Source organism: Ranitomeya variabilis, chromosome 4 (assembly GCF_051348905.1).
Source record: "Ranitomeya variabilis isolate aRanVar5 chromosome 4, aRanVar5.hap1, whole genome shotgun sequence".
Classification (NCBI taxonomy): Eukaryota; Metazoa; Chordata; class Amphibia; order Anura; family Dendrobatidae; genus Ranitomeya; species Ranitomeya variabilis.
This window is the reverse complement of record NC_135235.1, coordinates 644,539,362-644,565,836: the sequence shown is the minus strand read 5'-3', so window position 1 is coordinate 644,565,836 and position 26,475 is coordinate 644,539,362. Positions and strand designations below refer to the sequence as shown.

The window sequence follows — 26,475 nt, the reverse complement described above, 5'->3', positions numbered from 1 at the left end:
GAAATTCTGTTTTTGCAGGAAATGTAAAACTTTCTTCCTTTTGACCGGGGAGTTAAGTCCGTTGACATTCCATGAGCACCACTGCAGAGAGCGGATAGTGGTATCTTTGGTGCCTGTCTGATCAGTCATTAACCTATCCCTTTTCGGGCGACCATCAGACCCACCAGTATAAGATGTAAATGAGATCCCCACCCATCCCAGCGAGTGAGCGTAAGATCTCCCTGGACCCAAGATTTAAGTGTACACAAGCAGAGCCCATCCCCCCCTCCCAATTTCTCTTCCCAATTTAACTCTATAACGATAGCAGATACATTCAACCTTAAAGTGAACATAACATAAAAAGTAAACATGCCACTTAAGGGCACAAAAATATTAGCACTAGCAAGATATCACTTAATAATGACATATTAAAGTAGCTTTCTTATCAGGATTTAACAGAATTAGAGTGAACCCGGGGATGTTTTATGAAGGAATTCCAGAGCCTTTCCTGGATCACTGAAAGACCAGTTTTTCCCCTCCATAACAAAGCGTAGAATCGAAGGGTACTGCAGATTGAAGCGAATATTTTTATCCACCAAAATTTTACAGGCAGGATTAAAGGCTTTGCGTTTAGCTGCCATGGCGGCCGAGTAATCCTGGAATAGTAATAGTTTGTGGTTTTCATACAACAGAGTACGTTGTTTCCTGAATGCTGCCAAGATACGAATTTTATCCTGGAAATCCAGGATTTTGAAAATGACCGGACGCGGTCTTACTCCTTCTCCTCCTCTTGGGGGTCCTAGTCTATGTGCTCTTTCAATGGCCACGACGCCTGATGTTGGCAACACTCCAAGAGCTCTAGGCAGCCATTCAGATGTGATTTTTATTAGTTCTGAGGAAGGGATTGACTCTGGGAGGCCTATAAGTCGTAGATTGTTACGACGGGACCTATTTTCAAGGTCATCTACTTTGTCTATCAAATCCGAAATAATCTTTTCTTTATCATCTAGTTTATTTGTGAGAGTTATGGCAGAGTCCTCCAGATCTGATATTCTTTGTTCTGCATCCGTTATGCGTGCTCCCTGGGTATTAACTTGTGAGACTATTGTGTCCAATGAAGTTTGAAAAGCTGCCAAACGATTGTCTATCTCAGGCATTAGCCGTTCTATGATAGCGGTTGCTATTGACTGAGGGTTGTCTGTGTTGGTGTCCGCAATAAATGATACCGGAGATGTACCAGCCTGGTTACGTGTAGAGCTTCTGCTGGCCTTGGTACCCTTGCCCATATATTTGTCCATGGTGAGATGAGAGCCTGAGATATTTGTTAAGTTGTTAGTGATATCTTTGTGCTTGATAGCTACATTTAAGGATGAATCTAAATGTCCTTTACATTATCACTTCAGGTGAGTTTTCACCTAAAACTCTGTGACCTCCAGATATGTTGCAATGACACTGTGGTTACTGTAGAGTTATGAAGAAAGCCAATACTGGACTTTTGCTATGCAGATTGTAAATCACCCTATAACAAATGTGCTGCAGAAATGTTTCTCTCCTTGTGCCTGACTCAGATCAGGGGCGCTGCATCCACTCCTCTACAGCGGCGCTGCTACTTGCTACCAGTCTCCACCGGTCAGAGCCCACAATATGAGGGGGGGTCTAGTGCACCTTCCTCCTGGAGACGTCAGGTCGCGCTGCCTTGTGCCGAGTTAATAATTATGTCTCCTGCGCTGCTCACCTTGTCCTTTTGGCAGCTGTTATAGCTGCGGTTCTGCTCACCTCTCCCCTCTAGCTGTGCGCAGCGGGTTGTGAGGGCTGGCGTGCTTTCAAGCAAGATGGCGTCGGCTCACCTCCTTTTCCCGCGCTGATCTTCTGCGCCTCTCCGGAGCTTCTCACCGCTCCTGCACGCCTCCGGTCCTTCTTAGCGGCTCCCGTCCCCCTCACCAGCCCAGGTCAGTGCCTCTGTGTGCCGCTCTCTTTCTTCCTTCGGTCTCCTAGCCTCCTCCACCGCCGCCGACCTAGCTGACCTGGAACGGTGCAGAGCACTGCACTGTGTGTGGCGCTGAATGCGCCTTTTGACTCCCAGGGAGATCCGGAGAGCTGGGACTACCGTCAGTGTCCCTTGTCCGGTGCTTATCCTGGTTTCTGGGTGATAGAAAGCTATGCTTTAAATAAAATTAGCGCCCTTGACCCAGGAGCTCTGTTAAAAAGCGGCCATTCACTAGCTCCGCCTCCCGGAAGTCCCCAAAAATGTTTTTTAATGGTGAGATTGCGGACAAACTTGTTGAGATCCAAAATAGTAAAAAATAAATTAAAGTCATTATCAGGAACAAAATTTAGAAGATAGATTTGGAAGATAGATTTAACACATTATCCAGATTGATCTTTATGTGGTTTTTTTGCGGCGTGTTTGCATGCCAGAACTGTTTTCTGTGCTTGCGCCCGCCGCGCCTCTTACGTTTTTTGTCTTGTTAGAGTGTTTAACTGAACTGCAGCTGATGGATTCATTAGTAGAGGAATCAGACATACTGGGATTATTATCACCAGAATCACCCTCATGTGAGCTAAAACTCACATATCGTCTATTATATTTTTTCCTGTAATAGGGGTTTCTCAAAATAGATCTTGGTGTTCTGGTTGAGGAATTATCGTCATTCCAATCATAAATTTTATTGGAAGAATAATCCTCCAAATCACGTTGAAATTTATGTTTTTTTCTGGACATGATTTCATCTTCCAATTTATTGATGTCCTCTTGTGTTTTCTTGAAAGACGCATTATCCTCAATAACTGTGACATGTGTGTTTAAATTCAGTTTGGTCGCATCTATCTCCTTTTGTATGTCTGATAGTTTTGATTCCTCATATTTGATAATAAGACGCATCAAACTCAATGAACAGGTACTCAAAATATTGTTCCATTCATTAGAAAATTGTTCACAAAAAACAGTAGTACATCTTTTCTTGATTCTCAAACCTCTAGGAATCATATCCTTGGAAACAATGATTCAAGGTGGTATAATCCCACCATGTTTTAGTCTCTTGAATCATTAATTTATGCAACTGTGTCCATAAATTGGAGACATCAGAGGTTTCACTGTTTCCATTAGAAGAATCAGAAAAAACTTGTGCGGCTTTCTGCAGACGGTTCCTGGCAAACTCGGACATGATGTAAAAAATTTGCTATTGACTGTAGTAGATGGATAATTATTACAATATCAAGTTTACTTTTGTTCATGATAAATCCACTATTTCTTTTCTTGATTTAGAGTTGACTGGCATCCCTGATCAGTTAATTTCCACGAGAACGTATTCTAAACCTATTTCTGGTAACACAATTTTACGTGCCAATAGCAGCCATCCCAGGCATACAGTAAAGTCGATTCCAGTAGGTGAATTTACCAGGCTAAAACGTAATTGTAACAACAATGACCAGTTCAATAATGATTTAATTAAATCCTGCAATAAATTTCATGATAGGGGGTATCCAAATTGGATGTTGAATCGGGCGTACAACACAGTTTCAAATAAAAATCAAAGTGATCTCATTTCATCTCATTCTCATCACAAGTCACATAGGCAAAATAAGGAATTTTCCAAAAAGCCATTTGTATGCTTGCAATATAGCCCACAATTTAATGCTATCAAAGCCATCATTAATAAGTCAATACCCATATTATATGAGGATCCTATTTTAGCCAAGATACTTGATGGGGGTTGCAATATTGTGGCAAGGAGAGCACCAACATTAGGCAATATGTTGTCTCCCAGTATGTTCGTTTCTAAAAACAATAGTAGATCGGGGGACCTGGTTGGACTGCAAAGGTAGCTATAAATGTGGTACGGTTAATTGCACTACTTGCAAACAGATGGTTGTAACCAAAGTATTTCATGATTTCAACAATACTAATTCTTTCAATATTCATGAATTTATTAATTGCAATACCCGATACGTAGTCTATAAAATTGATTGCAGCCTTTGTCAAAAATCATATATAGGTTGCACTATTAGGAAATTAAAGACTCGCATCAAGGAACATTTATATGATATTTCCAATACTAGAAATACTAATCGCAATATTTCTTCTGTGGCTAAACATTTTATCGAGTTACATGCACGCAATATTAGTTCCCTAACTGTCACTGGTATAGAGAAGATAAAAAAACCTCCTCGCGGCGGCGATCTCTGCAGAATTTTGCTTACTCGTGAAGCATACTGGATTTTCAACCTGGGGACTAGGTTTCCTGATGGGTTGAATAGGAGAAATGAAATCATGTTCCACTATTGAGCAAACTGTTTTTGATGTATATGCATTATATATTATTGTTATTATTATTTCTGTATGTATATAATTTATTTTGTACTTATTTGTTCTTATTTTTCATCACACTTGGGCTATGTGCACACGTGGGGAATGTGGTGCAGAATTTTCTGCACTAAATCTGCACCTGCAGATTTGGTGCAGTTTCTGTGCAGTGCGGTGTGAATCGGTGTGAAGGGGAGGGGGCTGTGCGCGTGGTGCGGAGGGGTCTGCGCGGAGGCGCTGCAGAGCTGCACAAGGGAGGCGACGTGCACTTCTTTGGGGTCTGCGGCGTTTCTGCGCGGATTTTTATGCACCGTGTGCACAGCTTTTTTTTTTTTTCGCATTGATTTGCATTGTACTGTAAATCACGGTGCAGTTCTGCAGCGTTTCTGCAGCAGAAACATCTGCTGCAGTTCTGCACCAATTCTGCACTTAATCTGCATCGTGTGCACATACCCTTATTGTTTTTGGTTCAAGCATTTTATAGGCAATAGGACCTTTTGAACATGTGACCTCTTTGGAGCTGCCAGATTGGTAGAAGGATTCCATTTATTCTAATTGGAATCATGGTAGTTGAGCTTTGACAAAGACCTTTCCGGTCGAAACGCGTAGCTTTACTCACTAGGATTATGGTGTTGTCCGCATGGAGCATTGTTCTATTGTGTTTTTAATGTTTTCATTAAAGTTTTTCATTTTATTCATTTGGAGCTGGAACATATATATTTTTTTTTTTTCCACTAATCTGCATCTTGTCAGGATCAGGTTCCATGCTCTGCTGGAAATGGTAAGCTGGCTTTTTTTCTCTTTTTGTCTTTAAAGGAAATAATAACAGACTAAGGACCTGACAACATAGAGCTCCACACACCAACACACTTGGCAATAAACTATAGGGGGCTGTTTAGGCACCTCCCTATTGGGTAGGGTTCCTGTTATACAAGATGTCTCCCATCTGGGAGACATCTTGCAAGAGTACTCCTTTAATAAATGCCTCCATGCCGCTGGCTGGGGCCATTTTACTATGTGCGCCCGCTGCTCCTTTAAGAGCAGGGAAGTGCACCCACATAAGAAACAAGACGAGAGTTGGGAAGGCAACAATGCAGGGGAAGGGGAACCATGCAGAGATGACAGAATTCGCATTACAATAGGGGAGATCTCATGACACCTTTTCTCCATCGACCTGATGATCCTGAGGAACACTGGGATCTTCTTGTTTACAGTCCTGTTGAAGAAGAGGAAGGGGACATCTCTCTGGTGTTGTCCTCTCACTGGATAGAACTGGAGGAAACACAAACAGGGACTGAATTCATTCTTTACATACAAATAATTATAGGCCCCAAAGTGACACCATGTTAAAATTGCACCAAAATATGTGCTCAAAACAACATACAGTTAGTTTATTAACCCTACCCTGTGGTGGAAAACTACTGTTTGGGGACACAGTAGGGCCCAAAAGGCACAATTTGATTTTTGGTTTGCAAAATTGGCTGGAATAGATAGCAGATGCCATATCGGGTATGCAAAGCCCCCAATAAGCCTAAATAGTGGAGACTCTGCACAAGTGACACAATTTGGGAAACTATACCCCCCCAAGTTACTTATCTAGCGGTATGGTGAGCATCTTGAACCTACAGGTGCCTCATAGAATTTTAACATTGAGCTGTAAAAATAAAAAATGCATGTTTCATTTTCATAAGGGAAACAAATGAAAATGTACCATACAATTTGTTGAGCAATTTCTACTAAGTACGTTGATACCCCATATGTGGTAGAAAACTGCTGTTTGAGCACACGGCACGTCTTGGAAAGGAAAGGACACCAACTTAATTCTGGATCTCAATTTTGTCTGGCATAGACTATATAGATATGCCCAAAACAGCAGAAACCCTCACAAGTCTCATCTAGGGGTGTAGTGAGCATTTTTAACCTTAGGGCTCATACTCACTTGCGTGAAATACGGCCGAGTCTCGCATTGGTAACACCCAGCTCTTGCACTTGTGAGCGGAGCGTGCAGCTCCATGTATTGCTGTGCGGCCGCACGCTCCGCTCTGGAGTGCCGGCGGCAGAGCCGGGTTTTAACCTGCGAGATTCGGACATATTTCACGCAAGTGAGTATGAGCCCTAAGGGCTCATTTCCACTTGCAAGAGAAAAAACGGTCCGTAATCTGGACCGAAAAAAACGGATGTAGCGTATGCGATTGTCAAGTGAGGCAGTACTGGGCCACCGGCCCATTAAAGGGAGGCCAGCATGACAAGGAGACGTGGGCTGATATGGAGCTTTTTGGTTTTAAAAGTAAATAAAGGGTTAATGGGAATGCTGAGGTGATGAGATCACTGTTTGGGAGGGGCAGAGGGATTCAAAAAAGGCGGGTTTATAAATAGTGCAGCCATATTGGTGGGACAAACAGTCAGGTACCCACCTGTTAGAAGAAGCTCCCTATCACATGGCAGATATGGAGGTGGAAGCCCTGCTTCAAAGCTTGAGGGAGGCTGAGGGCACCCAAGCAACAGCATGGCTGCAGACTTCCATCAGCAGTCTATTGCAGGGGGCAGCAGCAGGAGGCTCACAAACCCCATCTGTCGGCAGACGGCCACGGAGAGCTAGGCCTCTGGCACGCCTTAGCCCAGATGCCACCCCTAGGGTCCGGCGCCGAGTACGGAGCCCCTCCAGGGACCCTCCGGTTCCTGACACTGGCCGCAGGCAGCCCGCGCCTCGTCAGAGAACCGGGAGGAATCCGAGCAGACGGCGGGACCTGCAGCAGGGGGAGGCAACCGCTTCCCTCGCGGCGGTGAGTGTCCCCCAGCGGGAGTTGGGACCAGGGGCGGCGGGTGCTTGCACGGCAGCAAGGCCTGCTCTGCGAGGTCGAGAGCGGGAGACCAAGAGGCGGGGGCCTTACCTTCCAGCCCCTCAGCGTGGGAGTCATAGCGGGCGGCAGCCGGCCGGCCCAGGCAGCAGCGCACAGTCAGCGATGGCACCACGCGGTAGGCAGAGGAGCAGCGCAGGCAGAGTTGGCCTTCCTGGGAGGCGGGCAGCGATCAGCAGCCTCCGGCGGCGATTCTGGAAGCGCAGGGAAGCTCATGTGCGGCAGCACAAAACGTGACAGGAGTCACTTACAGCACAGCATCAGCCTCAGGGGTCCCTGGCCTGGCAGCTACAGCACCAGCTGAAAATTTCCAGCAGCCGAGCCTACAGGTTGACCCACTGGCTACAACTGAAGCAGAGGATCTATGAGTGCTACAGGACATTTTCATCAGGATGCAGGATCTACGGCTGGTGGGATCACAGCACCCAGGTGAGAGTGAGCGTATTTTTCCTTTTAATCCCTTCTTTTGAGAGTTCGGGGTGGGAGTTGTTATCTGGGGGGGTGAGCGGGGGCATGGGTTTATTGTTACATGGACTTAGGGATTTAGCCTTGTTACTGGGGTCTGGAGGAGGTGTGAGAGGAACATCTCCATCGGCAGCTTGGTTGGGGGATGGGAATTCTGTATTAGGCACTAGAGGTTTTGCTGACAATGGGGGAATTTCAAATACAGTGGTTGCTGATGCTAGTAGCACTCAGTCCGTAACAGGAGGGTGTAGGGCGTCTGGAGGCAACACAGTTATGGATGACTCGGCTAGTACTAGTTTTAGCACAGGGGCGGGTGGTGAGAAAGAGAAGGATGACACGGTGCGCCTGGATGATGCGGCGAAAGGAGAGGTATATGTATGTTTCGAAGGCCCTTTGGGGGCTCACTTAAAAAGCGAGGTGAGAGACAAGATATGGAAAGGGGAATATATAGAGATTTTTCTCTGTTGCCGTTAGAACGTTTCAACTTGGATAGGGTTAGGAAGGAGGATACTAAAAAAAGAGGACGAAGAAAGGAGGAGGTACCGGTTAATCCCTAGAACTTTCTCGAATTGGTTACAAGCGTTTGCCATTTTGGCAAGTGTAATTGGGGAGAAGGCACCAGAGAATTGTTCAGGCCTGTTTTGTTACATGGATTCAATAGGTGAGGCGTATAGGGTCTATGGGGGACAAGGCTGGTTAAGATACGATGAACAGTTTCACCAGCGTAAAGCGGTTCGACCTAGTATTAGATGGGACCACAAGGATATTGCATTATGGATGAAGGTGATGATTCCTTCTAGGTCGAGTCAGCCTTTTCAGGGGGGCACTGGGGGTTCAAGGCAGTCAGGACACTCCGTGGCTATGCAAAAAGGACTGTGTTTCTCCTTTAATGAAAGGAACTGTAGATTCGGGGGAAATGTAAGTTTAGGCACGAATGCTCATCTTGTGGGGGGAACGCACAAGGCCGCAAAATGTTTTCGGGGAAGCAGGCAGAAGGGAAGTGATACAATTGAAAAGAGGGGTGACTCCAGTTCGACTGGAAGAGATGGAAGCTTATCTAAATAGGTACCCTGACGTAGTGGCAGCATTGTTGTTGAGAGACGGTTTTAGGGAAGGTTTTAGGATCCCATTTATTGATCAAGAGATTAGGTTGTCAAAAAAGAATTTAAAATCGGCTTTGCAGTTCCCAGACGTGGTCTTGGAAAAGTTGAAAAAGGAGGTCACCTTGGGCAGGATGGCCGGTTCCTTCGAATCGGCCCTTTTAAGTAACCTGAGAGTTTCGCCACTTGGGGTAGTTCCGAAAAAAAGAGCCCAATAAATTTAGACTTATTCATCATTTATCATTCCCAAAAGGTTCAATCAGTGAATGACGGGATTGATCCTCAGTTGTGTTCGGTTTTATATACGTAATTTGATGCGGCTGTAGACTGGGTGAGATTATGTGGAAAAGGGGCACTGCTAGCAAAAACAGATATTGAAGCAGCATTTCGTTTATTACCAGTACACCCAGAGAGCATTCATTTGTTAGGTTGTTTTGGGGATAAAGGATACTTTGTGGATCGTTGTCTTCCGATGGGTTGTTCGCTTTCGTGTGCATACTTTGAAACTTTTAGTACGTTTTTAGAATGGGTGGTTAAGGATGTTTCTTGTTTAAACTCCTGTATCCATTATCTCGACGAATTCTTATTTATTGGTCCAGCACAGGCAGCTGACTGTTCAATTTTCTTGCATACCATGGAGAGAATGGCTCAAAAATTTGGGATTCCTTTAGCGGCTGACAATACAGTTGGGCCTGTTTCACTCAGTTTTTTAGGGATCGAGATCGATACAATGGCTATGGAGTGCAGATAGCCAGAAAAAAAGTGACGGCTTTGAAGGCTGAGGTAGGGAGAGCAGCGAGTGCACGTAAATTAACTTTGAAGGAGGTACAGTCATTATTAGGCAAACTGAATTTTGCGTGCAGGATTTTGCTGATGGGCTGTGTTTTTTGTCGGCGGCTATCGTTGGCGACGTCGGGGGTAAAATCCCCTCTGCATTTTATCAGATTAAAAAAGGAGATGAGAGATGATTTGAAAGTGTGGGAACGGTTTTTGGAGAATTATAATGGTCGTTCAATTTGGATTCGTCTAATCGTGGATGCTGATGTTTTGGGTTTGTTCATCAAGGTAGATGAAAGCAGCGGTTTCGGTCTGTATTTTCGCGGCGACTCGATGGTGTCGATGTGGCCTCAGTCATGGAGTGATTCGGGTTTGGTGTAAAACGGCACTTTGCTTCATTTGTTCCCCAAGGTGTTAGCGCTAGCTCGGTGGGGGGAGATGGTTCAAAACAGAAAAATCCATTTTCTTTGTGAACATACAGGTGCAGTGGTGGCGATAAATACTCTAGCGTCAGCATCACCGGCAGTCGCGAAAGTACTGCAGCACTTGGTGTTTGTAGGTTTGAAATTTAACTTATGGATTGTAGCGGAAGTTGGTTTCGGCTCTTCTAACTCTGTAGCTGATTCTCTTTTTTGTTCACAGTGGGAGCGTCGCTCGGAGTCAGACTCGCAGGGCACGAAGTGTCCAGCGGAATTATGGAACCTGCCTTGCGGGCCGTGAGGCATCTTTTTTCTAGGTCATTGGCAGACAGGTCGTGGAGGCAGTACGGCCAAGCATGGAATATTTGGGAGGCTATCAATCAGCACTGAGATTGAGGACGAGAATAAATTGTTGTTGTTGTTGGGTCATGGCTGGGAGTCAGGCTGGTCAGTGTCCAAACTGGGTAAGTTTGTGGTGGGGTTAACATTTGTCTTTAAAGTCAGAGGAGTGACGGATGAAACCAAATCATTTTTGGTGCGGCAAGTGGTAAGAGGTATGAAGAGAGGGAGGAAGTCAGTTGACGGCAGGCGGCATGTTTCATATGAAGTGTTGCTGGTAATTGGAAGAAAATTATCGGTCATATGCCACAGGAAGATGGCCGCGCCCACCGATACACCGATGAATAGTGCAGATCGCGCTCTTTTTCATCACAAAATGCAGAGGATTCTCCAGTTGGGCATGCGCACACCACTACGCCACCAACGGAATGATGACCAGGATCTGGGGGAGAAACAGCGTTGTCACCACGCCCATATGACCAGACCAGCATGAGTTACAGCCCAAAACGGTGACTTTACAAAGGTATTTCGGCAGCATAGGTGGGTAATAAAGGCACACAAAAGACACTAATGTAACGCCCACCTCTGCCCCTATTTAACGCTATTTTTATCTCATCTTCAAAAAACAGGGTGACAGGTTCCCTTTAAGGGAACAGTTGTTGGTTCATGCTGATGGCTCTTTTTTGTCCCAGTTCCAATTTATAGCGGTTTTTAGACGTTGTTTGGAGAAAAGGGGTTTACCAACCACGGAATATAATGGTCATTCGTTCAGGATTGGGGCAGCAATGGAAGCTGCTAGATTGGGTTTGTGTGACGCCCGGGAGACCGAGGTACCCAGCACCAGATCAATGAGGTCCGTCTCTTGAGGGGGATGTCACTAGTGGCTTGACCCGGTGCTGTGGCCTCAGGCGATGCACAGTGTAAGGGATATCATGAAGGAACAGACACTTACTTGATCAGCAGCAGGTCCTCTCAGCTGTGATGACTCCGATCCTGGATTGATGGCTATTGTCCAAATGAAAGACTGAGGCGCTGGAACGTTTAACCAGTTTACTTCAACAAAAAGGGATTTGTGACCAACACTGGTCACCGGAGTCTGTATAAGAACTCTGAAATTACTTTGACCCTGTCAGGATTTCCACCTCTTATGCGCAGTTTCTGTATGGCCCTGCTGCTGTATGTGAACTGGCTGCCGGCCCAATCTGTCTCTTCTATGCTCTGGTTCGACGGACAACCCGAGTCCTTTTTGTCGGCTTACCCCCTCTGGGAGTACCGCTGAACTCTGTGTAAGTTGCTGCGTCTTACCCTAGTGAAGCTGATATCACCTCACGTCCTTCCGGTTGCTGTATTATATATAATGAATATAGCCACGGATCCGGTATCCATCTCTGCGCCTATTATGGGTAGTGATTATTGCTACCCGGTTCTCACACTGTCCTTTTTCTCTATTCCTCTTTTCCTACTATGGGTATTACGGGCCTATAATCCGTCATAGGGCTGTTAGGAGTTCAGTTATACGACCTCTCACTTTCAGCTCCTCAGCCCAACTGCCAGTCCTTTTCTCAGACCAGAATAGATCAAGGGGAGTCTCTGGAGCTCCCCCTTCTGGCCGGAGATGGTAGTGCAGTCTTGCTATTCTAGTATTTGTATTTGGTGTCAATAACTATTTTTGTGGCAAATACCCCTAGGGGCGCCACATCTGCATAAGGATGTGCAGCGCCCCAGAGTCCTGGTCATTGTAGTACTGTCGCTCCGCCACTAAGGGGAGTGATGGTATGTCTGATGGCACTAAAGGAGTTCACCTGACCAGGTATCACAGGCACACATTACACTTCACACTCCAGCCGCCAGGGGGGAGCAAAAGGCCCTATCCACTAGGCCACTCCTCACACTTGGGTAAAACTGGGGGTTGGATAGGAAGTTAGGGAGAAAGTAGCTGGGAAGAGCTTGAGAGAGGATCTGTCAGGGGTGGGATCTTGACAGAGGCCTAGAAAAGGACAGATCGTTACGGAACCGTGCCTGTGCCTTATAAAGGCAGACTCCTAAGAAAGGACACGAAGCGAAGCATATTGTGGAGAAGTGAGAAACGGGAACACAGCACAAAGGAGATAGAACCAGAAGGAGTCGTGCCTCAAGATCAGCAACATCATCCTGAGGCGCGTAGCCGGCGGCCGGAACGCCGAGAAAGTAAGAGACTCCACGCATTACTTTAAACTACGGCCGGGCAGTTAATTATAGGTTGGCTGCCTCACCTAAATCACCTAATGAAGACAACGGAGGCAATGGTGGGAGAGGGACGGCTCTAGGGTCCCTATAAAATAGCCCCAGGCCTACCCCGTCATACGGGTGCGTCCCTTCCATATCATCTGGGGGACGGAGAGAAGGAACAGAAACATACACGACAGTTGTGAGGACTATCCTGTGGTGCTCAGCAGGGAGGTACTACAACACACAGGCGCTGGTAGGAAGGACTTTAATCCGACAAGGAAAATATCCCACAATAATAATGAATAAACTTCAAGCAGATAAATAACCTATTATTCAACCAAAAAAACTACTTGAAATAATTAGAGGAGAATCATATAAAATCCTAAATATTTTATTTGACACCATTGGAACAATACACAAAATATTTAAAAACAAGAGGGGCAGTTTATGGCACTCAAAGCTGATATATATAAATCCATAAAAAATAAAAATATTTCTTTTATGACATTGGGTACTGGTAGTAATAAGAGAAAGTTTTTAGCTATAATACCAAATTGGTATATATCCACAGTGGGACAAAAATAAAAGGAAGTGCAATTTAATGTATATGCCAGAGAAAAATTAATGGCATTTCAAATAATGCAAAAACAATCAACTTTAGAAGTAATTGGAAAGTGCATAGTGCATAGTGCATAAAGATATATATACTAACCAGTACTCATAGTAAACGTGCCGACACTGCCTCCTCACACTCCAACGTGCGTTTCACACGTCTTGCTTCTTCAGGGAGTGATGTGAGGGAGGTCGTACTATCACTTTATATACCCAATAAATCTAAGCTTTAGCCAATCCAACAAAAGTGCATTCGTAGTGGCGCATCACATGCTGACCCAGCGAGGCACCCCCGCCCAACGCCCCCCAGAGCCGTCACAGGAAGGCGCGTCGCGCCGTCCGTGACGTCACGGGTCAGACACGTGACGGAGCATGCGTACACCAGGGAACCAAGGGATGCGCACAGCACTCCGTTGGTCATATCCGATATAGTGCCTTTGTATCGACGCATCGCATGCCGCCATAACAACGGCACTCCCACCCCACACCTCACGGCAACATCATAGAAGCGCGCGATCCACGATGTCACAGGCGGGGCATCGGACGGCAAGCACCGCACCACGGAAGCAGGAAATGCGTACAGCACAATTTCGGCCATCATTACTTTGGGTAAATATGTGGGCAATCCCAAATAGTATAATCAAGAGAATTAAACAAACATATATCAAACAAAACAAAGGTGAGTAATCTATATAGTGAATAAAATACTTGTGTCGCAAAAAAATGCATATATAACCTAAGTAAATACCTCCACAAAGAGGCATGAAATTTATGGAAACTACAACATGAAAAATACAAATATTAAGTGCATCAATTATAAATATTAAACATTATTAATAAATATTAATATACAAAAGTGACATTTTTAATTTATATCAATATAAAGTGATATATTCTTCTTTAAGATCCATAACCACGATTTTTCTTCACCGACATACATCTTCATACCAATTTTATATATGATAGATACCTCTTATCTGAAAGGTCTCAGCCAGCCCTGTTAGCAGTGCTCTGGATTGCGGATCCCGAAGCCTTCAGTAAAGAGGTAAAGAGACTGCAACCCTGTGTCCTCGTTATTCATCGCACCTTGCACCACGCACCATCATCACACCTTTCATTGGATGCCCCTTAGCAGGGTCACGGACCGGGTCAGGCCACCGTGACAACCCCAGGACCGAGACAGAGAGGCCCGGTACCGAGTACCCCGTGGCCCTGCGTCTGGGGGCGCTCCAATTTGGCGTCACGAACAGGATCTACTTAAGCCTGAAGAATCAGGTCATGTGTGCCTTGGAACTGTGATTGCATTGTGCTTGGACCGTGATTTATTGCACAGACTGTGTATTGCCATGTGCCGCCAAAATCCGCCATCGCCGCGCCGTGTGGGGCATGAGGGGAGGAGCCATAGCTTCGTGGGCAGAGGCGGCCAAAAAGAGCACGGAACAAGACGACGCAGTGAAGTGCCGATTCCGGAAGAGGAACCCCGACTCTCAGCAGGTTAGCAGGGGGAAGGAACGGCCATGTCTGATTCGGGAGGAGCGGAGTCGGCGGTCGCAGCCGCAGACCCAGGGGCGCTTCCGGGCCCCGCAGTAGACGCAGCCGCGGGCCTTGTACCACCGCCGGTCGCCGCATAGCTTGCCGCCCCTATCAGCCAGCCGGATACTGCTGCGGCTACAACAGCCATGATGCCCTTCTCTATGCCGTATCTACCTGGAGCAGCCTGGCTCCCGCAATACTCTGGAGAGTCACATACATTAACTGACTTTAAAGAGGGGATCTGCAGCCTGCTCGAGTTTTATCCCCTGACAGAGCCTCAGAAAGTTCATATGATAACCGGCCAACTCTTTGGGGCGGCTCTGAGAGAAGTTTTCTTATCCCGCCGCGGATAAGAAAACTGCGCAGCAGATCTTTGCAAAGCTTAAAATCACCTTTGACACCCGCACAGCTACAGAAATTAAACTGACGTTTTATGGGTGTAAGCAGAGACCGCAGGATAGCTTACGGGACTATGCCCTTAATCTCCAGGAGGCACTGCAGGCCATCAAACAGAAAGACCCAAACAGCATGCAGGATGAGGATAAACTCCTGAAAGAGCGGTTCATCGAGGGGCTCCTGTGCAGTTACCAAAGGGCCCAACTGCACTTCCTGGCCATGCAGAATCCAGACCTAACCTTCGCGCAATTGAAAGATAAAGCCATCCAGGCACTACAGGAGTGACAGCCCAGCCGTGCTGTACTTACCAGACGTCAAGCTCTCACGTACCACCAGGAGGTGGCGCCAGATGCCCCGATTGCCGCCAAGGCCGATGCCCAGATCCTGGAGGACGATTCCCCAGCAGGACTATGCCTCCAGATGCAGGAGCTGACCAAGAGCATTGCTACCCTAGCCCGGACCGTACAGTCCCTACAGGAGGTCCCCAAGGAGAAGATCCAGCTGGCTTCCAGACCGGAGGATGTCCCCTGGATGCGACAGAGGAGGATTCCGCTGACCAGAGGCAGGGACGACGATCGCTTTCATCGGGACGGACGATCTATCTGCCGCCGCTGCCACCAGGTGGGCCACCTTGCAAGGTACTGTCATTAAACGAGCAACCCCTGAGGCAGAGGGCCAACCCCCAGGAGTAGGACGATCAGGCCCGCAAAACTGGAGAGCCAAATACATTGGAGGGCGACCAGTTCTCCCTATTGTGATCGACGGTATCCCCATGAACGCGTTGCTGGACACCAGTTCTCAGGTGACAACTATGCCTTACGTACTTTATTAGTGTTATTGGGAGGACACCGATATTACTCGTGGCCCCGATGATGATTTCACCATAATAGCCAGTAATGGTCAGCCATTGCCCCATGTGGGGTATAAAGAGGTCACCATCAAAGTGGGGCGGGTAGAATTGAAGGCCCAAGGGATTGTAATTGTTGATATTGACCGCCGTGAATGTAATCCCATGATGACCATTAGTACTAATGTCATAGAAAATTGTCTTGCAGAAGTTATTTTCTTGTTGCAGCAGGTAGCAGAAACAGCTGGCTACAGTGAACAACGCGCCCTGCAAAAAGAAATCAGGGCTCTGATGCAGAGACAGCAGGTGGAGCTGACTGGTGGTGAAATTGGTCGTGTCACAGTGAGTGATTCAAACCCCATTGCGATACCCCCAGGAGCGAAATGCTAATATGGTGTTGGGCAGCCATCGGCCTCAGGGGTAAAGACTATCAGGCCCTGGTAGAACCCGTATATTCAGATAATAGGCCTACTCTCCTGACAGCCAGAGAGGTGGTTGACGTCCGCAAGGGGAGGGTGCCAGTACGTGTTCTTAACTGTGGGGAGGAGGAGGTCCATCTAACCAAATACGTCACACTTGCTAAACTGTTTACTGTTAATAATAGTGTGATACAGGCACCCGGACCCTTGGTCCCGTCCAATCCAGTGGAGAACAACGGTTCTGCAGGGCAACTGAAAGATTGGTGTCGGGAATTGCAGGTGGGCACTGACTCTACCCCATCTCACCAGAAACAGGGGGCCTACAGGGTGGTTTATGAGTACGAGTGGTATTTAGCAAGCACCCCCTAGATTTTGGGCAGGTAAAAGGGATTCAACATCATATCCCCACAGGAGATCATCCACCCATAAAAGAGAGATACCGCCCTGTACCCCCAGCTCATTATCAGTGTGACAAAGACATGTTGCGAGAGATGAAGGAGGCTGGGGTAGTGAGAGACAGTTGTAGCCCCTGGGCATCTCCATTAGTCCTCGTTAGGAAGAAAGATGGCACAATGAGGATGTGTGTTGATTATAGGCAGCTAAATCGCATTACACATAAGGACGCATACCCACTGCCCAGGATAGAGGAGTCCCTGGCTGCTTTAAAATCTGCTAACTACTTCTCTACCTTGGATCTCACCAGTGGGTACTGGCAGGTTCCCGTGGCAGAGGCGGACAAGGAGAAGACGGCCTTTACGACGCCGATGGGACTCTGCAAATTCAACTACATGCCTTTCGGATTGTGCAATGCTCCGGGAACGTTCCAGAGGATGATGGAGTGCTGTCTGGGACACAAGAACTTTGAAACCGTGCTGCTGTATCTGGACGATGTCATTGTCTTCTCTAAGACCTATGAAGACCATCTGGCCGAGGTGTTTGAAGCCCTGTCCAACTTTGGCTTAAAGGTGAAACCATCCAAATGCCATCTGCTAAAACCCAAAGGGCAGTACCTGGGCCATGTGGTGAGTGCAGAAGGAGTAGCCCCAGACCCCGACAAGGTTACAGTGATCAAGGACTGGCCGAAGCCCAGCAACCTCCATGAAGTCCGGCAGTTCCTCGGGTTGGTAGGCTATTACAGGAGATTTATCAAGGACTTCACCAAGAAAGCCGTGCCATTGCAAGATCTGTTGGTGGGCCAATCCAAGAAGACCAAGGGGAAGAATACCCCATTTGATTGGAACGAGGGACTGGAAGGATCATTCACTTGCTTGAAGTCGGCTCTGACGGGAGAAGAGGTACTGGCCTACCCTGAATATGACCAACTGTTTGTGCTGTATACGGATGCCAGCACTGTAGGATTGGGAGCCATGTTGTCCCAGGTCCAGAAAGGCAAGGAGAGGGTAATCGCTTACGCCAGCAGGAAACTTTGCCCCATGGAAAGGAACCCTGACAACTACAGTTCCTTTAAGCTGGAATTCCTCGCCATCGTTTGGGCAGTGACGGAAAGGTTCAAACACTACCTGGCCTCCGCAAAATTCACCATCTTCACGGATAATAATCCACTGACGCACGTGGACACAGCCAAACTCAGGGCCTTGGAACAGCGGTGGATGGCCCGGCTGTCCAACTATGACTTCACCATCAAGTACCGGGCAGGACACAAGAATGCGAATGCCGATGCCTTGTCCCGGATGCCCAATTTGCCAGAAACGGGGGAGGACCTGGAGGCACTTGAAGAGGTAGAGCTGCCCGCTTTCCATCGCCCCAAAGCCGCTCAGAGCTCCCATCATGTGAAGAACAGGCACAAGAACAAACAGGATGCCACGCTGAATCCCCTGCCCCACCACGGATGGGCAGAGACCCAGGATGGTGACCTCGCGGTCCATTGGGTGAAAGAGCTCCTGACGCAGGCAGGTTTGCATCCCGGCCCGGATGATCCACAGGAAACACAACAGCTGTGGAAGGGGAGAGGCAAACTGTTTATTCACGATGGTAAGCTGTGCCGGAGAAGCATCGACCCACGCACTCATGAATTGGTATGGCAGATAGTGGTGCCAAGGCGAGATGCGCCAATGGTTCTGGGAGCATACCACGATGGGGCCGGACACTTCGGATGGAGGAAGCTGGAGAGGCTACTCCGAAGGAGGTTCTATTGGATTGGCATGTATTGAGCCATCGAGAAGTGGTGTCGGGGTGTGGTCCATGTAGCCTACGCAGGAAGGACCGTGACAGCCAACAGGCTCCCTTGCAGCCCATCATCACCAAAAGGCCGCTCAAACTGGTCGCGCTGGATCATGTGAAGCTAACACCTAGCCGGTCAGGCTATATCTACGCTCTTACCAGCGGGGATCACTACTCCAGATTCTTGGTGGTTGTACCTGTCAAGGATCTAACGGCCAGGACGGCCACCAAAACATTTGAAGCAGAGGTGTTCCAGGAGTTCTGCAATCTGTACGGGTGTAAGAAGATCAGAACCACACCGTACCATCCCCAAACCAACGGGATGTGTGAAAAGATGAACCAAGTGGTGATCAACTTACTGTAGAGGACTGTAGTTCCTTGCCTGTAGAGGAACGGAACTTGTGACCAACAAAGTTGCCTGACCTGGTAGACATGTACAACCACATCCCAGTGAATTCCACCAACTGCACTCCAGCGTACCTGATGCGAGAAAGATCTAGCAAGTTACCCGTTGATCTGGACATGGGGGTCCTAACCCCCGAAGATACCTCGCCAGATGCAGATTGGGATACAGAGAGGCAGCAAAGGTACCGCAAAGTACAGGAATGCATGGAAAGAAGTCTCTCCCAGGCCAGACAGAAGCAAGAAAGAGACTACAACCAGCATGCTCCTGCGATTCCCTTGTCACCCGGTGAGCAAGTACTCAAACGGAAGAGGAGGCTACACAAACTTGATACCATCCGATTTCGACAACACAAAGGTCTGTCTCATCAGCAAAGATGGAGGGGAAACCTCAACGGCAATATCCAGAGACCACCTTAAAATATGCCCTGATAAGTTGAGAGAGAGGGAAACAGATCCAGGAACCTCTCCCCCTGTAGAAGAGGAGAAGATGATACACACTGTTCTTGGCGATTTTCCCCAGTCTTGGACTCAGGCCATCGTGGTACCTGTCCTAACGTTTCATCAACCGAACCCGCCAGAACTAAATGTGGTGCCAGATCATCCGGGCCCGCAATCTCAGCAGACCCCACCAGAGGATGCCATGCCAACCGTTGAACCGGCAAGTCCTCCCTCTATCGGCGAATCTGCCGTATGCACTATTGGTAGCAGCAGCCCTGAGAGCTCCAGCATTCCAGTGCTACCCAGACTCACTAGAAGCATAGCTAGAAGACAGTGCACTACACCAGCGATAGCAAGCATAGCGGGCCCTGTTAGGCCAATAGCAACCCCTGCACTGCGGAGGTCTACACGTAGCACCAAGAATCAAACTCCGCTTCGATACAAAACTTGGAGATATTAACGAAGGTTGCTATTTGGTTGAAAATGTTTATGTAAATATCTTTGTTACAGGTTTAAAAATGGACAGTGGAGTAATGGACAGTGAATTGCTCCAAAACTTTCAGAAGGGACCCCTTTGTTTACCCGGGGTCCCTGCTGTTTCAAAGTTACAACCACCAAACTGAGAGTCATAAACTGTGCATGACCAAACTTTCGCAACGTTCAAGTGTCCTCACCTCCCATAAAGGGAAGCACTGTTAAATTTACTTGTTTATTGCATTTTAAAATTTTGTACGTCTTTTGTTAACATGTATTGTTGTTCTTCTTTTCCCAGTCCGGGAGTACTGGATTTAACCGGGGGGGGGGGGTTGTCCTGGTCATTGCAGTACTGTTGCTCCGCCACTAAGGGGAGTGATGGTATGTCTGATGGCACTAAAGGAGTTCACCTGACCAGGTATCTCAGACACACATTACACTTCACACTCCGGCCGCCAGGGGGAGCAAAAGGCCCTATCCACTAGGCCACTCCTCACACTTGGGTAAAACTGGGGGTTGGATAGGAAGTTAGGGAGAAAGTAGCTGGGAAGAGCTTGAGAGAGGATCTGTCAGGGGTGGGATCCTGACAGAGGCCTAGAAAAGGACAGATCGTTACAGAGCCGTGCCTGTGCCTTATAGCGGTAGACTCCTAAGAAAGGACATGAAGCGAAGCATATTGTGGAGAAGTGAGAAACGGGAACACAGCACAAAGGAGATAGAACCAGAAGGAGTCGTGCCTCAAGATCAGCAACATCATCCTGAGGCGCGTAGCCGGCGGCCGGAACGCCGAGAAAGTAAGAGACTCCACGCATTACTTTAAACTACGGCCAGGCAGTTAATTATAGGTTGGCTGCCTCACCTAAATCACCTAATGAAGACAACGGAGGCAATGGTGGGAGAGGGGTGTCTCTAGGGTCCCTATAAAATAGCTCCAGGCCTACCCCGTCATACGGGAGCATCCCTTCCATATCATCTGGGGGACGGAGAGAAAGAACAGAAACATACACGACAGTTGTGAGGACTATCCCGTGGTGCTCAGCAGGGAGGTACTACAACACACAGGCGCTGGTAGGAAGGACACTGATTTCCACCTGTAAAGGGAACTCTGGATGTGCCTTTGGACCGGCCGGTCTCAGCCAGCCCTGTTAGCAGTGCTCTGGATTGCGGATCCCGAAGCCGTCAGTAAAGAGGTAAAGAGACTGCAACCCTGTGTCCTCGTTGTTCATCGCACCTTGCACCACGCACCATCATCACACCTTTCATTGGACGCCCCTTAGCAGGGTCACGGACCGGGTCTAGCCACCGTAGGACCGAGACAGAGAGGCCCTATACAGAGTACCCCGCGGCCCTGCGTCTGGGGGCGCTCCAGATGTGATAAAGAAAATTGGTCGCTGGGAATCCGAGAGATTTCGGTCTTATGTTCGGCCAAACCTGATCTGAGATGTTTGTCTCCCCTCCTTTTTCTGTTGCAGATCATCATCATCAGTTAATAAGGATTATGGGACATTCATTTGTCTTCTGGGCAGCGTTGAGGGCTGCGATGTGCCCGTCGAGGCATCAATTGGGCTTTCCTCAGGAATCGGCAACCCTACGGTGGATTGGTAAAAGAGGGATGGTTTGGGGTCAGTTTTTGTCTGAATTTCATCGTTTCGTCCGGTTGGACAGTGGTCCTGACATAGTGGTAATACATTTAGGAGGGAATGATCTCTGGGTAAGAGGCCTTGCAGAGAGTTGATAAAAGACATTAAGTTTGACATGCTAAGATTGTGGGCGATGTTTCCAAAAGAGGTGGTAGTTTGGTCCGATATTATCCCGAGGAAGGTATGGCGAGGAGCAAGATCAGTGGCGTGGTGTTGTGAAATTGGATTTTGGGCTCCCCCGGTGGCCACTGGTGGAATTGAACTGGTGTGCATCATCCTCTCTGTTCACCTGTTTCCATCAGGATGTGGGAGTCGCTATTTAACCTTGCTCCTCTGTCACTTCCATGCCGGTCAACATTGTAATCAGAAGCCTTTCTGTGCAGGTTCCTGCTGCTAGACAACTCCCAGCTAAGTTGGACTTAGTCCTTGTTTGTTTTTGCATTTTGTTCCAGTTCACAGCTGTAGTTTCGTTTCTGTGTCTGGAAAGCTCTTGTGATCTGAAATTGCCACTCTGATGTTATGAGTTAATACTAGAGTCTTAAAGTAATTTCAGGATGGTATTTTGATAGGGTTTTCAGCTGACCATGAAAGTGCCCTTTCTGTCTTTCTGCTATCTAGTAAGCGGACCTCAATTTTGCTAAACCTATTTTCATACTACGTTTGTCATTTCATCTAAAATCACCGCCAATATTTGTGGGGGCCTCTGTCTGCCTTTCGGGGAAATTTCTCTAGAGGTGAGCCAGGACTATATTTTCCTCTGCCAGGATTAGTTAGTCCTCCGGCCGGCGCTGGGCGTCTAGGGATAAAACGCAGGCTACGCTACCCGGCTACTGTTAGTTGTGCGGCAGGTTTAGTTCATGGTCAGTTTAGTTTCCATCCTTCCAAGAGCTAGTTCTTATGTTTGCTGGGCTATGTTCTCTTGCCATTGAGAACCATAACAGCGTGGGTTAATAAAGCGAGCATTAAGTTGAATAAAGCAGTCTCGTTTTATGGGAAGGAATGGCGCGGTAGTAGTTAGGCACGTGGATTTGGAATCCGGTGAAGGAAGTTATTGGAGAGCGGATGGCGTCCATTTAAACGCAGTGGGCACGGATATGTGGTGCTTGGCCATACAGGAAGGTATCAAGACAGCTTTGAAAGTGTGGGGGGACATGAATGTTTGAGTGGTCAGAACATTCATGTTGGTAGGCGTGGGGGGGGGGGGGTCCTCGAAGTTGGTGGAAATGGAAAAAATGGTGGATTGGTGGGGGGGGGGGGGATCTCACAAGGTCCTGGACTCCCCTAAGGAATTTCGGTTGGACAGGATCTGTTCAATCCTATGAAAGGGTTAATCAAGTGACCCGTCAATTGTTTAGTGGTTCGGACAGGTTGGTTATCATCTGCCCCCGAGCTGGTGCATAGCGGCTGGGGGTAAGACTTGACCTGGGGCCACGGTGGGCTGTGGATACTTAAGATTAGGTTTTGAGGCTTCGAGGACCACACCCTCTCTTTTGGACTTTACTGTTAAATCGTTTTATTAAATGTTAATAAAAGGCTGCTGTGGCCATTTAATCCAATTTCAGTGTAAAGTTTTATTCGGCAATAGTCACCGCATCAGGTATTTGGGCAAGGGTTCGGTGAAAGAGGTGGGTATGGTGGATGGATGGGGAGTAGGTTAACTAATATCTAAGCTACTTTTGACTCACAGATACCCTAATGTCATGCGATTGTCATGCGAGTGTTATGCGAGCGCAATGCGATTTTTAATCGCACCATCCGTTTTACATCCGTATGCAATCCGTTTTTTTTCTCCGCAACTATTTTTATACAGTCATTTACAGGACCATTTACTTGCATTGGCGAGTCTCGTCCGAGACTCGCAGCATGCTGCGATTTTTTTCTCAGTCCGATTTTGGCTGAGAAAAAAAAATCTCAAATGAAAAGACACCTATTGAATAACATTGGTCCGAGTGCAATCCGATTTTTTTATTTATTTATTTTTTTACACTAAAATGTTGCTTTGGCCCCAAGTTTTTAATTTTCAAAAGAGATAATAGGAAAAAATTAATGGTACAATTTGTTACGCAATCCCTCCCGAGTACGTCAATACTCCATATGTGGTCAAAGACTAAATTTTTAGGCTCAGAAGGGAAGAAGCACCATACTGGAGTTCAGATGTTACTGGATTGGTTTGAGGGCGACATGTCACATTGGCAGAACCCCTGAGGTGCCAAAACATCAGAAAACCCCTTAAATAAAATCATTTTATAAACTACACCCCTCAATTAATTCATCTCAATGCAGTGAGGATGTTGACACTGCATGTGTCTCCTAGGCCGGGGTCAAACTTGTGAGTTTAATGCGAGAAATTCACCAAAGTCACTCACACCAAAGTCCAGACACTGCCACCGGCACTCGGGACCAGAGTGTGTGGCTGCATCTATTTCTATGCAGCTGAACGCTCTGGTCCCGAGAGTCAGCGGCAGGGCCGGGTATAGATGTGCGAGTTTCTCGCCCTGAACTTGCAAGTGTGACCCCGGCCATAGAATGTTATACTATTGTGCGGTGAAGAAAGAATAATTACATTTTTAACAATAAAATGTTGTTTTAGCTCAAAATTTTTTTTATTTTTTTTTTTTTTATATAGGGTAGTAAGAAAAAATTGGACCTCACAGTTTGTTTTGCAAGGTCTCCCGAGCGCACAATACCCTTCATGTAACTAGAAACTATTTTTCAAACACAGTGGAAATCTCAGAAGGGAAGGAGCGACATATTATAGTGCAGATTTTGTTGCTATAGATCGAGGGTGCCATGACCCACTGGAAGAGCCCCTGAGATGCCAAAAGAGCAGAACCCCCCATATGTTACCCCGTCTTACAAACTGCACCTCGCAGTGAATTCATGGATTCAGTGTGTCACAGAATTTTATACCATTGAGCAGTGACAAATTTAATTACATTTTTACCACAAAAAAAGTTTTAGCCCCAAATTTTACATTTTTTACACAGAATAGGTAAGAATGTGTCTCACAATTTGTTCTGAACGTGGAAGTATCCCATATGTGTCTGTACAGTAATGCTTTGCTATACAGCTAGGCTCGGAGGGAATGAGCGCTATTTGACTCTTGGAGAACAAAGCGTAGAATAGTTTGCAGTCTCCATATACAGAACGCTTAAGCGCCAGAAGAACAGAATACCTTCTCTAGGGACCCCATTTTGGAGATTACACCCCTCTGGGAATTTAAATACAGGCGTAGTGACTAGTGTTGAGCATTCAGATACCGCAAGTATCGGGTATCGGCCGATACTTGCGGGTATCGGAATTCCGATACCGAGATCGATACTTTTGTGGTATCGGGTATCGGTATCGAAACAACATTAATGTAAAAATGTGTAAAAGAGAGAATTAAAATAAAAAAATATTGCTATACTCACCTCTCCGACGCAGCCTGGACCTCAGCGAGGGAACCGGCAGCGTTGTTTGCTTAAAATTTGCGCTTTTCCTTCCTTACGTGAAGTCCCGGCTTGTGATTGGTCGCGTGCCGCCCATGTGGCCGCGACGCGACCAATCACAGCAAGCCGTGACGTAATTTTAGGTCCTTCAGGATTTTAAAATTACGTTCCGGCTTTGTGATTGGTCGCGTCGCGGTCACATAGGCGACGAGACCAATCACAAGCCGTGACGTCACGGGAGGCAGGACAAGCGCGCATTTTAAAATGCGCGCGTGTCCAGCCTCCCGTGACGTCACGGCTTGTGATTGGTCACGTCGCCCATGTGACCGCGACGCGACCAATCACAAGCCAGAACGTAATTTTAAAATCCTGAAGGACCTAAAATTACGTCACGGCTTGCTGTGATTGGTCGCGTCGCGGCCACATGGGCGGCACGCGACCAATCACAAGCCGGGACTTCACGTAAGGAAGGAAAAGCGCGAATTTTAAGCAAACAACGCTGCCGGTTCCCTCGGTAAGCTCCAGGCTGCGTCGGAGAGGTGAGTATAGCAATATTTTTTATTTTCTTTCTTTTACACATTAATATGGATCCCAGGGCCTGAAGGAGAGTTTCCTCTCCTTCAGACCCTGGGAACCATCAGGAATACCGTCCGATACTTGAGTCCCATTGACTTGTATTGGTATCGGGTATCGGTATCGGATTGGATCCGATACTTTGCCGGTATCGGCCGATACTTTCCGATACCGATACTTTCAAGTATCGGACGGTATCGCTCAACACTAGTAGTGACGATTTTGACTACATGGATGTTTTCCAAAAACAAAGCAGCAATGGATGCTGCTGAGAGAAAACTGCATATCTGTCAGTGTAGCGCCCAGTACTTTGTAGTGCCCTTATGTTATGCCCAACTCGTGCTTCTTGAGACATGCACCCCTAAATTGAGGGCTCTTGTTGCTATAGAAATGCCAAAAATTGGGATACTAGGAGTGGTTTAGGCACACTGTGGGATTCTGAATGGAGGTGGGCATTCGAATTTGGGATCACAGAATTCGTTAGATTTCTTTTGGGGCACGAGGACCCATTGTCACGGGTTTACCACGACAGGGAAGCCAGAAGACCACAGCATCTGATATATTCTACTCCTGCACTGATTAGAAGCACTTCATCTTCATATTAAACAGTGTAAATTTCTTTTGGCAGTGCAGGGGTTAATCTGTTCTATGGAGTCCTCCTTTAGATAAGGTTCTCAGCTGAGAGCCTTATTACCCATTCCCATCTCCTATATAAACGGAGTCCTGGCTAGCACTAATTGTCAGAGCAGCTTATGCTGCATGGCTGGAGGTTGTTGTTTGGTATTATATGAGGATTTGGGTGGATTTATTTATGACTGTTGCTAGGTTTTGAGTCTGTGATAATTCCCTTCTCCTACTTTGGTTTAACCCCATCCTCCACGCTCTGGTGCATACCTCCGTAGTTTATATGTGTATATTTGTATGTTGGTATTTTTCACCCTCTTCCCTGGGTAGGGAAAGGGTACAGTCTGAGGGCTGATTCAGGAGCTAAGGCAAGGTCGTGACCCCAGCACGAACTTTGATAGTGTTCACCTGCCTTTGCTGCATCTGGAGTGTGTCTCCCTCATCTAGTTCTTGG

At 47.2% G+C, this 26,475-nt stretch overlaps 1 protein-coding gene across 6 annotated transcripts in view; it reads right to left on the bottom strand.

The window, feature by feature from the left end:
* LOC143767351 (uncharacterized) overlaps positions 1–26,475 on the bottom strand; it is a 145,049-nt gene that overhangs the window by 57,396 nt on the left and 61,178 nt on the right. For 2 of the 6 annotated variants that reach the window (XM_077255602.1, XM_077255605.1), the window contains exon 7: positions 5,442–5,554. The exons of 2 other annotated variants lie outside the window; for them this stretch is intronic. In XM_077255602.1, coding sequence (XP_077111717.1) covers positions 5,442–5,554 — 113 coding nt within the window. The remainder of the gene's footprint in view (positions 1–5,441; positions 5,555–26,475) is intronic. 2 more of the 6 variants (XM_077255603.1, XM_077255606.1) reach the window with 1 other exon arrangement.